At 39.0% G+C, this 13,186-nt stretch overlaps 1 protein-coding gene across 1 annotated transcript in view; it reads right to left on the bottom strand.

Moving 5' to 3' along the window:
* The window catches only part of SCUBE1 (signal peptide, CUB domain and EGF like domain containing 1), a 314,156-nt gene that overhangs the window by 97,664 nt on the left and 203,306 nt on the right, over positions 1-13,186 (bottom strand). Inside the window, exon 8 of the mRNA XM_065410229.1 lies at positions 12,638-12,754. Within this exon, the coding sequence (XP_065266301.1) occupies positions 12,638-12,754 (117 nt within the window). The remainder of the gene's footprint in view (positions 1-12,637; positions 12,755-13,186) is intronic.

A 13,186-nucleotide genomic window follows, 5' to 3' on the forward strand; every position in this document is an offset into this window, starting at 1 on the left:
CCAGAGTGACTCAATTTCTCATCTCCTTCACATCCTTAACTAACCCTGCCCTTCCCTTTGTCTCATACATGTAGTCTGGCTCTGTACCAAGATAAATACTTGGCAACTAAAATAACTTCAGCTGTATCTCCAGCTTATCAACAGCCTCCTTCGACTCTGACCTTCCTTTCAGATCCACAGACTTGGAGTACCCTTTGAAAGCAAGTGTTCCTTTGCATCTTGCATTACTACACTCAAAACCCACACATGTTAATATCTCAACACACCACTGAATCCCTCATATAAGCATTTGTCACGTAGCACCTTGAGTATTACAAGTCTCTCTTCTATGTCTTGAAAAAAAATCACCTAACTTCTGTTTCCAGAACCTCATATCTACACTGAATCACCCCAAAACACTTTCATTCTCACCCTAAAAGACGCTTTTTTCCAATTCAGAGTTGTTCTCCTCATTCTCAAAGTCCTTCATGGCTACACCCAACCTATTTCCATTGTCTTAGAGTCTTATTTTACCCTTTTGCTGCCATTGCTTGCCAGTTCTGATCACCAAGAACTCTTCTATTCTCCTCTGTCCTATGTTGGGGGTGGATCCTGGGTGGCAGCCGTAGAATCTATCCAGAGAGTTTGCCAACTTCCTTCATCTTTCCTACTCAACTTAAAAATGCAACTCAATCTCTACATCATCTCTTCTGCTTTTGACTACAAAGCTGTCACCTAATTCCTCAAAGTGGCATGCTGCTCTCCAACTCCTTTAGTTAACAGCACTGAAAATGGGCAGGAATGATCTTCCATTGCATAACAGGTTTCTAAGGAAAGCATTTTGCTAAAATTTTATAGTCCAGCCATTATTAAATATATTGGCTGCCAATCCTGATAGTTTATATGATACTGTAAGTATGCTTTCTTTTTCTCCTTCTATAAGTGCTGGGCTAGTCATTCAAGTAGGCACCTTTTCATTACTGTCCCTTTTCAAATCAGTCTCTTGTTAATTCATTTATTCAAACTCTAGTTTCTTTATGTTTCTGCACTCTGGATCTTCTTGAAGAATGAATTAGTGCTCTTCTAATGTGAATTTATAAAGCAAACCCATTCCTCTTTACATCCTCTGTTCCATTGTCTACAGTTCATGAGTGTAAAACTGAATTTAAGATGGTGTTTTGCCATTAAAAGGAAAGATGGTTTTGAGCCACAAAGTTTATATCCGGATTTCAAGCCCTCTCCACTCCCCCAAAATAGAAAGTTGTTCAAATCTGGGTTTTGGTTCAGCCACAAAATAGCTGTTACAAGATGAAACCAGGCTCTTTAATACAGTTCCTTGTCAAACATGGACAGGTCCAAAGTCTTTATGGTTATGATTCTTGAATATAATAGTATAGATGTCAGTTGTCCCTCTTGTGAATTTTACAATGTTTTTTTTTTGCTAGTGTTTATATATATATTTTACTATTCCATTTGCTTTATTTATTAATTTCTTTTGTATTTTTAAAACTTAGAAATGCAGTGGAACTAAATGAAGTAAATTCGAGTGCTCTTTAAATTTGATCTCTTTCTCATTACCTTTAGGCACACAAACACACAGGGCTAGATTGTAGTTTGCACACAGCCTTGTGTAGGAGGTGTGATGGAATTGGATCTGCTCTGTAATAATTTATGAAGACCTTAGGTTGACCTGGCTATTAGGACATCTACCGTATGAAAATATTGGTTTAGTTTAATGGGGAAGTGGGGACTGTAAGGAAAACAACAACCCCCAAATGTTTACCAAAGAGTGGCTTATCTTGAGTCGTTAAGAGACAATGTCCAAACTCTTATGTTTGAAGATTCTACCTCCTGAATCTAGCCATTTGTCCACAGAGGAGTGTAATAGGAACATGACAGGTTCTTACAAGCTTTCATAACTATGACACGAGACACGTACCACTTGCTCTACCTATATTACCGACCTCTTTCCCCTCTTGTATCATCCTGAGTGCTTCTTTCCTGGTCATCTCATTTCAGTTTCTTATTTTATTTACTGCTTATGTTCTTTTCTTCCTGTGTGATATTTTGCTCTTTTATCTCTACCTACCAACATTATCCCTTTTACATATCTCTCTTTACATATTGCATTAACTTCTCTCTGCCTTCCACTTTATTCCAGATCAATGTGCTTGGCTAATATAGTGATGAGCCGGAAATAAGACTAAACAGAACAGAATAGAAAACTCTTCAGAGCCATTCCCTGCCTACTTCCTCACTTTATCTCATTTCAAAAGAATTCTTTGAAAATCAATGTGAAAGGTGCCTGGCTGCTCTTTCTGGAGAGTGAGGTGTCTTATTTATCCATACATCAGGTACATCAAAAACACAAATTCCACCCTGCCCCACCCCTAGATCAGAGGATAGTTCACTCTCCATCTCTAATCAGTCTTGACTTCTCGATCAAGGCTGCCAAGAAGGGTGTAAAAGTGGTTACCACTATAGATGACAGGTTTGTGATACAGACACTGTTTGCTAGTAACTGGACTACTATCAATTCATTTCACAGTGATCACCAAACAGCCATCAGGAATGACTTAGGCCCTGATCCTGCAACAGTTACAGACTTGACGCTTGTGAGTAGTCCTAAAGATGTCAATGGAACTACGCATGTGAGTAAGTTTAGCAAATGAAAAAATGTTTGCAGAATTGAGGCTTTGAAGGTAAATGCCAAGATTTTCAAAAGCGACTAGGGAGTCTGAGTTCTTGAATTTTTGGGTGCTCAGTTTGAGATTCTTCAAAAAGCTCCTGATTTTCAGACGGTGCTGAGAACCTGCCTTATGAAAAGCCTTTAAACTGTCTCAAGTTGGGCGCCCAAAAACAGAGGCACGACAAATCATCAGCCACTTTTGAAAACCTTGGTCAAAGTACTCTATAGACGCAGGTCAGTTTCTCCATTCAGAGTGCCTGAAACAAGTAGCACACTTTATATGCAGACAATCCTAGAGGGGCTATGTAATGGTTCTAAATGCAAAACTGACCACACCATTCACCATTATACATTAGACCAGGTTAAGACAAAGGCTCAGTTTCCCCCATTCTACTCCAAAAATCAAGTTATTGGTACAGTGCGATATATAAGCAGAATTTTTCATGATTCTGTGGTGTTTCATAGGATGCACATCATTCTATTCTCACTGAAATGCTGTGGCAACAGAGGAAGGGTATGGTTCAGTATTAGCAGTAGGACTAGAACAGTAAGACTTTTATTAGCTGCATTAAGTATTTCATTATTAAAAGATATGCCAAGCAGGTAACTGACCGTCTCAGGAAATATAATTATCAAGGGAAGCCAAAAGAAACCGAGAAAGGCAGAAAGTCACAAATTTGCAGTTGTGTCAGCTTTACCTGGCATTTGCTGCTAAACACATCATCTCTGTGCTTAGTCCTAATGTTCAGGCAGCTATTCATTATGCCTTTCAATTAATTTGAGGTCAGAATATTCTAGAAGACCTTTCCTTCAAATTGCATTACTAGCAAAGCCATTAGGGCTTCACCTCTTTCAGCTATGCCCTTTCACTGTTCCCGAGGTCCCTTTTTAAATATCTTAGACCTACCACTGCTTGTAAGTCTGTGATTGACATTTAATAGCACCATGGTACTGCAACTAAAGTGGAAGAGGTGGTCACCAGCTGTTTCTTTATTTCATTTGTGTTTACTCTTTCAAGCCATTTACTTTTATATGATTTCCCTTTGGAGAGTGCACCTTGAGAGCGCTAATGGCAGAAATCCTTTTTGTTCACTATATATGGTGAGTTTGTAGGACAGAGAAAGCTACATTCTTTGCCTAAATTGACATCTTAGTAAGTTTCTGACAGTCTGATCCAACCTGCTACTTCTATTCAAAGGTCAACGGAAAAAAGACTCTTTTTGTACCTGCCAAGACCTGAATCCAGAATTCTGTGTCCCCCATACAATACTAACACCACATAACACAGAGCAGGGAGCAACGTTCCTTGCATGACTTTGGGCGTTACTGATATCATTAACTGTTATAGGAGATTCACAGAAATAACTCTCTGAACCCAAGTCTTACCAAGTAAGAAAGAGCCAAACCCTGTCAGCAGAAGTTTTGCCTGAGTAAGGATTTTAGGGTGGGGTCCCAATGAGGAGATCATTTCAACTCATGTTTTAAAATGCACTGGTCTGGTGACTTTGTAAATGTGTTTCAAAGGCATTTAGCTGCTTAAATACCTTAAAAAATCTGGCCCTAAGTGCCACTTAGGTCCCATTCAATACACCATGATGAACACTTTAGTGGTGCATAATTTTAAGCAGGATCTGTGGATGGGGGTGTATTTTACTCTCTGTGAAATTATACTGGCATTGAGGGTCTTGGAAAACTAATTTAAAAGTTGGATGCTAGGGTAGTCAGGGAACAAGAACCTTAATTCAGCCTGGGCAGGTACTTCTGTTGGATGAACTTGGATGTTCATCTAATCAGGGAATAGAAACAATTTATCTAACCAATCGCATCCAAATCAATTCAATTTATACAGCCAATATCAGCACTCAAGCAAGCAAATATCTGAAGTGCCAAATTAACAATTACACACTAATCGAGATCACTGGGAAACAGCACTTACAACTATTTCTGCTGGGCCTTTCCAAGAAAGGAGAGACTGTCTCAAAGTTTCAAATGATTTGATCTGGATTTGCAAGATGTCATTCTAGTATCTTTAGCCAGTGTGATCCAATATAGAGAAAAAATATATTTAATAATTTTGACTAATTAATAAACTTGAGGAAATCACAGCTGCTCACAGATATTCTGTGGCCAGACTAAGAAGCCAAACTGGCCAGAGAAAATATTCAATGTGAATTATTCACTTAGTTCTAGTAAGGTCTGAATGAAACAGAGGACGGCCTTTGGACTATACCCTGGTACCAACTTGGTGTCAATTATTATTTTAGATTTATTTATTTTCAGAAAGGATTTCAGTTCAACTTTAAGCAAGACATGACAGTTTTTGCTTAATTTAATCTCAGAAGTACCTGTTGTTTATTCTGTAACAAAAGAAACACTGCTCTCACAGAAACAATTCAACCCTAAAAAATTAATTCATTTTCACACATTCGCAACCAAAATGATTTCAAGTGCATTATACTATGGCAAGAGGCTTCAATGAAATCCTAACCCCCTTTTTGGGCCTTATCCATAGCCTAGCTAAGTCAATGCAAAGACCCCCATTTACTTCAATAGGCTTTGGATCATGACCTTACACCCTGGATTGAAATCTTTTAATCGGTTTGTACATTCCCCTAGTTTACTTTTAGTTTTGTCACAGCGTTGGCAGGTTACAAAGTAGAGTTGGAGGGCAAAGAGAACAGTTTACAAACACATCTCCTGCTGATGCTCCCACTGCAGCACATTCAAGTATTTAAACACATTAGTGCCACATTTCTCTGCGGCATCTGAATGCAAAAAGATGGGGGCCTGTTTCAAGGAAGTAGAGAGCACATTACATTGCTGGGTAACCATGACAATGAGACAGCAGGATCAAGAAATGTTTGCATAAACAGCATCCAGTCACATAACCCCTGCATAACACCCCTCTAGTTAAACAATATGCCAGAAGGTTAAGAAGGGCTCTTCCTTAGCACAGCATAATAAATAAAATGCCCCATCTTTAGTGTGAGACTTGTGGAGGTATTTTATGTCTTTTAAATAAGCATCCATGAAATCACCTGCACCCTGCAAAGATCTATTTGTGAATAGGAATTAATAGTGTGGCATTTAGTCATTCAGCAAATACCTGGCAGCAGATCATCAGCTGGTGTAAACTTGTCATAGCTCCATTGAAGTCTATGACAATTTTTACCACCTGAGAATCTGCCCTCTGATGATTAGTCTGTCTACGAATTCAAGGTAGCAGGAAATCATTTACACGCTATAATACATGTCATTACTATTACAAAGGAGCTATAGAATGTCGTACAGTTACTTGGCACTTTACAAAACATAGATGAGACATGACCTCTGCTCCAAAAGCCTTACAATCTATTTCTATTAAGCTAGTTTAAAAAGCTTTTTCCCCTGCCATTTTAGTCCAACAGCTCACAGTGCAGCAGTCTCTGGGTCATACTGTGTGTTTAAGGCATTGGTCTGTATAGGGGGCAGTGAGGACTTGCACTAACCCAGCGGGAACTTCGGGGTGCACAATTCCTTTGTTAATTTCCTGGTGCACAGCCGGAGCACACCAGTTGCCCATTCTATAGGACTGTACCGACTGCTTCATCGCTCATAGTGTTCAACCAGTGCGGAGTGGGCCTGTGGCCCTTCCTCTTGTTCCAATTTATGTTTCCAGGGACACACAAGGGGGAAGTGTCTGTATGCAGTGACAGCAGTTGCTCATGGCCCTTCTTCAGTGTATGAGTTAGTCAGAAAACCTCCTTCCCACCTTTTCTCTCTCCATCTACTCAGTACCTGCCCAAAGACAATTGAGCCCTATATTTTCCACACTGAGATGGTGGGTCTTTACAAATCAATCTATTTTGACTTTCCTCTCCCTGCTCCCCAACAGCTTCTATTAAATGTGTCTCCTGTTTTGTCAGCTATGCATGTTATATCCAATGTGATTAAAATGCTAAACTGATTAATCTCTTTATATATGTCACTTGGGGTAGATCTGTGGAATGGGCATCCAGTGGGGGAAAGGCTCTCAGAAGCCAACACATTGTAGAGCCATGGACCAAGTGGCTGTCAATACCTACCACATGGGGGGCCAACTGCCTAGGTGAAAAGAGGTGGCAGTACTAGGGTACAAGAAGAGTAGGCCACTGCATCACTTGATTCCCAGACCATCCTTTCTGCAGCCTCTGCTTTTGAATTTGGTGAGCTACCATGCTACGCATTATGGGACGTGGTCTGGGATGTTCACAGCATAATGGCCAATGAGAGGCCAGCAAGCACCCTGCATATAAGGCAGAACCAGCACCAGGCTGGGCCCTGGGTGACCCAGTCAAAGTAGAAGGGGGACTGTGCATCACCAAAGCCCAGGAGAAGCTGCTAACGTGGTGAAATGGCACTAGTGGGGATACTGCACTAAGCTGAGGAGGATACATGAAGTTTCTGTCTTACTAAAAGTGGTACTCACAGGTGAACAGCAAAAGGAACCTTGAGAGGAGGTTTCTGTAAGAGAGACCCAGATGAGAAGACACTTAGGTGGGAGCTGATATTTTTCAGAGCAGAGGGAGAGTAAAATTTTGGTGAATCTGGGTCCTGACTACTCTCAGCATGGCCCTGGACTCACTCTCTATGCACCACAGACATCACCATTATTCTTATTCCACACTGGGACTGCACAACGAATATTTGTAAGGGCATAAGATTGCATAATAATAGAAGTCATGGATGGAAAAGATTTTTCATACTATCCAGTCCATCCCCCAGCGCCAATGCAGATCTTTTCTTACCGTACATTATTTAATGTTGCATCCAGTCTAATTGTGTTTATCCCATGTACCAGGGCTTTCACCACTTCTCTTGAGAGTATTCCACATTATTATGTATCTCCCATTTAGAAGTTATTCCTAATATTTGGTCTAAATTTTCCTTTCCTTTATTTCAGTCTTTACTTTTGGATTAACTCTACTGAATCACCTGAAATAATTTGTCGCTTTTCTTAGCTTCCACATCCAGCCAAATGATTCTGAAGGCCCACAACCCTTTCTGAGCTGTTGCTTAGCCAAGCAATACACATTTAGGCCTTGTAATCTTTTTTTTAATAAATCAGTCCTTCCAGCTGCAGATAATTTTTCTTGCTCTTCTCTGATCTTATTGTGGAATAAAAATCTATCAATCTGCAGTTTACCATCTTAAAAATAACAACAAAACATTAGCTAATTCTTTAACACTAAAAAAAACCATGTTCATAAATCAAAAAAAAAAAAAAAACACATAAGAGAAGGCGGAGTAGTGATGCAGAAATCCACCCACATCCCTATTAACTCATGAAATATATCTTAAAAAGGAATGAGCTATTAGACTGGGAAACCTGCTCATAATGCATTCTTGTTTGCAATCTAAAAGGTTCACTATAGCAGAAAACCTAGCTTGTTTCTCCCCTATTTTGTTTTAGAAATGCGATAAAAATCCGATTGCACACTGCACTGACAAGAGAACAGAACAGAAAGGATGTGATTTTCAGAGGTACGCAGGACTCACAATTCCAGCTGATGCCAGTGGGAGCTGCGGATGTGCAGTGCCTCGGAAAAATCAGTCCATCCCATTACTTCTATCTTACTTCTATTTAGAGCTGCATTGGAATCCACTTCCTAACCTTTTGTGAAGGGGCAGGAACAGGGCTCAGAATTCAAACCCCAATCCAGATCTGAATTCTGCGATTTGGGTCCATTTCTGCTTTTATGATACAGTTGTGAAATATGAGGAGATATTTTGCATTTGTGAATAGAGTGCAGAACAGTTAGTGAAGTTTAAAGTGGTTTGTTGGCTGACTTTTGTGACTATCATGCATGCGCACACACAAAGACACACACATGCTCCCTAAAAATACTTACCTTTTTCTTTTATATGCATACTTGTGTCTTTTTTATATTAAACATTTAATTGACATATATAATATTAAAAAAAACAAAAAAACAAGACAACATTTTGGGACAAGGACATGGTTTTTTCATTATGTGAACATACAGTGTCTGCACAATGAGGTCTTGATCTTTGATTGGGGCTTCTAGGCAATACAGAACATTTATAGATTTCATCATTTTTAAGGTGGGAAGGGACCATTAAATTACCCAGTCTGACCTCAGCAATTAACAATAATAAATAAGAAGACTTGCACTGGCTTTAAATAAGATACCCGTATTCTAAAGTTTCAAATAACTTGTGCTTTAACAAGAAATCTGTTAAAGGACTGACTAGCTATGAACCAAATTTGGCTACTTCCTAACTAGTGGTGAGTGAACCTCAAAGGGTTCACAGTTTGGGTGAATACCCAAAAGTTCAGATGCTTCTCTGAAGCCTACTCAAATTTATCCAAACTTCTTTAATCTCAGCAACAATATTCTATCAGACTGTATAAATACCATAAGATAGAGATGCAAAAGCAGGCTGGAAACCTTATGAGAACATGCAGTCTTGTGCGATTTCTGGCACTGCTTCTTCTGCTTATGGCTGGAAATAGCACATGAAAATGCTCACTCCTGGGACTTCAACCCCTCATGCTCCAAACCCAGATGCACGCTCTCTCTCTCTCTCTCTCATACATTTTCCAAACATTTCAGAACCTTAAAGACTAATTTACGTTTAGAGCTGGCTGGAAAACATGAATTTTGTTTCACGAAAATTTTTGGAGTATCAAAATTTATTTTTGTTCTTCATTGGTACAAAAATGCTACCTTTCAAAAAGTCTCACAACAAAACAAAAACAAACCCATGAGAGAAACAGCTATAGACTAGACTAGCCAATGGCCTAGCAGTTAGGCCACTGACATGGGACGTGGGAGAACCCAAGTTCAAGTCCCTGCTCTGAATCAGGCAGAGCTCCAAGCTACTAGGCTCTAAGTCAGGCTCTCTCCTTTCACTCCTGTTGGAGCTGTTCCATTTTGTATAAATAGGTAAACATTCACTGGGCCAGAGAGAAGGAGGCTGATTCTACAGCTGGGTGGTTAGGATGTGGGAGACCTAGGTGAGTGCCCCATTTAGTGCTCTGTTGGCTATTCTGGGGTGGGCCTCTCTTGCTTTCATTTGAACCAGAAATTCCATTCTGGACGGCTGAAACTGGTACGTTTCCATGAAGTTTGGGTTTTGATGAATTGGCATATTCCGACAAAAAAAGTTTTGTCGATGAATTCCCAACCAGGTCTAATCACAAGCTAACTCTAGGAATAGGAGATGGTTGGAAGGAGGCCCTGTAGTTGCTTACTTATCCCTAGTTGAAGCAATGGAGCACTGAGAAACCTTTCAAGATGGCTAGTTTGCTACTTACACCCCTACTTTGCTCCCTCAACAGATACTGTTGTATTTTTTCCTTCAATTTTTGGAAATACCCTCTCAAAATAACGTTTCTATGAAAAACCTCATTTGTGGATGCTATGATGTTTGTTGTACCTGGAGATACTGTCCTACTTGGGACAGGATGTGATAGTTGTGTGGTCCCTGCAGATGCTTTAAAAGGGTCTTACCATATGTATGTACTTACTGCAGATTCATGGCATATTGAACTGCACGTTTAAGAAATACTTGGCCCAATCAACCAAGAGCACTGAACTCAAGAAGAGTCTAACAAAAAGAGGAAAGGAGAAAACGTGTGTGTATGTCTTTGAAAGACTTTCTTTCTTTGAGGGGTGCATCGTTCTTGTGACTTAGCCACTATAAACCCCAATAGAAAGAATACTCAACCCCTGAAAATGCCAGGGGGAAAAAAATCAAATCAAAATATCCCACTGCTGCAGAAACTCAACAACTGAAAATTTTAGTTCACCCTTTTAAGGTTCTCTCTACTAGCAAGAGGATCCTAGAAGGCAGCAGTGTCATTACCTCTGAAGGAGGCAGTTGGGACAGAGGAAATGTTCTCTTTCACATGCTGAAGCTATAAATCCTAAAATGCAGTTCTGATTTACTTGTGTATAGGGTTGCCTGTGGTTAACTACAAAAGCAGCCCAATTGGCTCATTTTAAAGAAGCTGATCCTGTGTCCACTTAAGTTAATGACAAAGCTCCCATTAACTTCACTGATGCAGGATCAAGCCCTAAATGGCTGCAATATACTACATTAGACAAACATTCAACCTGGTTAAATCAAAGGTAAAACATTTACTTTACTGTTTTAAAATGAAGAACATTTTTCTAAAGCTCCCAGAATGGTTAAAAATGACTTGAAGGATCTTTTTAACCATAAAAGTGAATTCCCAGTAGCTGTTTATTTAAAAAAAAAAATCTGCAACACCATAAATAACACAGATTGTCTTTCTTACATGTTTTCCCCATAAAAATACTGTGAAACAGTTCAGATCTCTTACCTTAGGCTTGAGAATCAATTGGATATTTCATTTTGTTTATCATGCAAATTATAGAGTTGATTATTATATAAATATTATTTCATTTTAGCCCAGTGGGACAACCTCAAATTGGAAGCCAGCTAAATTTAGAATTCATTTTATTTTACATGATGTAGTTTCAAGTAATAAACATTATGATCAAATGTAGGTGTATGTTACAGTATTAAAACGTCTCCTTTTTCAGAACTCCGTGGAATCACTGTTACTGAACCTCTATGGCTTGAGCTATGCTGCCTGCAAAAATGAACATTTATTTTTATGTGGTTTGAACTGAAATGACTGATTTTTGATGTGTGCTCACCCTTAACTATTAACATTGTGTGCAATGGCAGTTTAAATGTTTTATTTTCCAATAAACATGCAAATGGACTGTTATTTCAGTAAATACTAACAGGATCATGCCCAAGCAGTGGGAGTTTTCAAGTTGGAGCAAGGGGAAACCACACGTTTTATGTTTATTTTTGTGGGTTTTACTATTTTAAGTAACATCAAGGTCTGGATTGGAGATTTTCTGACATTCCTAGTTGCTTCTAAGAAAAAAATAATCTAAACAGCTACTCGGTGAGGTAGGTCAATTTATGCTAAATCACTGAGTGACAACAAAATACTCTTTGTGACACCATTATAGGCAGTGTCCTACTATATATCCATCACCAAGTGTCCGGCGGTTGAGTTAAAAAGAAATACGTATTGAAGTGGAAAAATGGTTTAGATAGGCCCTGATCTTGCAAAAACGTATGCAACTCTACTCATGTGAGTAGTCCCATTGAGTGGGATTAAGCACATTTGTGTTTGCAGTATCAGGGATTAAAGCTGTAAATCCCTGTCTCCTTAACTTAAAACAAATGTTGATAGAAATATCAGATGTTACTCCCCCTCCCCCCATGTTTTAATTACACTCATTAGGGACCAAATCTGAAGATCTTGCTATGATTCTATGAAATTAAACTCCCACTGGAGCAGTGAAAGTTGAGTAAGGCCTACAGTATTGGCCTTATATAAATATATTGATATAATGTAATTTTGTCTTGTAATTGGCTAATTGTTTTTGGCAGGACGTGAGCAGTGAGACAGTCTGTTAATTTGCTTCTTAGTGTGGTGCAATACTCTGAAGCTATCACTTGGCCTTGATTATTAATTCTAAATCCTTCTCCCTTATTTCTCCTTTGGAAGGGATAACGTATTGATTGTTTGTGTGGGTAAATAGTCTGACCAAGGTTTTCAAGTAATTAGCAATTCTGGGAGACTCAATTGGTGGACACATTAAAGGGGCCTGATTTTCAGAAAGTACCCACCCTCTGAAAATCAGGCTTTTTTGGGGTTTCTCAAGTTGCCTCCCCCAAATCACTGGTCAGATTTGAAAATCTTGGCCTCGGTGTCTAATTTCTTAAAAAAACAACAATCTCAAACAAACATAAAAATCATTAGAATGCATAATGCAAAATTACTCCAGAGGAAGGCGAAAACTAATAAATTCAAATGCAATTACTACACCATTAATAGCCTTAATAGTGCACTGATTATATATCTGAATATTTACATCCAGTACTGATACCGCTGAAGGCAAATGATGCATTGCAAAGCAAACAGAAGCTGACCTTTGCATGTTTTCCCATCAGGCTGCAGGGTAAATCCAACTGGGCAACTGCAACGTACCCCTGTCGCCGTATCCTTGCAAGTACGATCACAGCCTCCATTATTGACAGCACATGTTTCTGCGGAATGAAAGAGAGAGCGAGAGAGAATGTAACAAAACATTCTGGGGGCCATCCACTGTCTGGGCAATATTAAAAAGTTATAAAAGCAATCTATGCTGAAACAAGCTAACTCAGGCAAAGCTCTTAAGATCATCCATGGCCCACATACTTGCTGAATTGGATAGCATTTTCACAAGCAATTATTTCTATCCAAAAAATTAAGTCTATATTGATTATATTTGGTGAGTCCTTTTGAAATATCTTAGACAATAGGATGAATTATTTAAATATGAAAAGGTCAGCTTCAGAAACAAAAGAATGCAATTGCCTTTTAAAACAGAACCAGGGACTGAGTCTGTTTCATATCAGCTGGTCTCTAGCCATGGCTTTTCAAGGTTCATTAAAAAGAGGTCTCATGGTCTAATGAACTTTAAAAAGCAATAGAAAGCA

This window comes from Emys orbicularis, chromosome 1 (assembly GCF_028017835.1).
Source record: "Emys orbicularis isolate rEmyOrb1 chromosome 1, rEmyOrb1.hap1, whole genome shotgun sequence".
In the NCBI taxonomy this organism is placed as follows: domain Eukaryota; kingdom Metazoa; phylum Chordata; order Testudines; family Emydidae; genus Emys; species Emys orbicularis.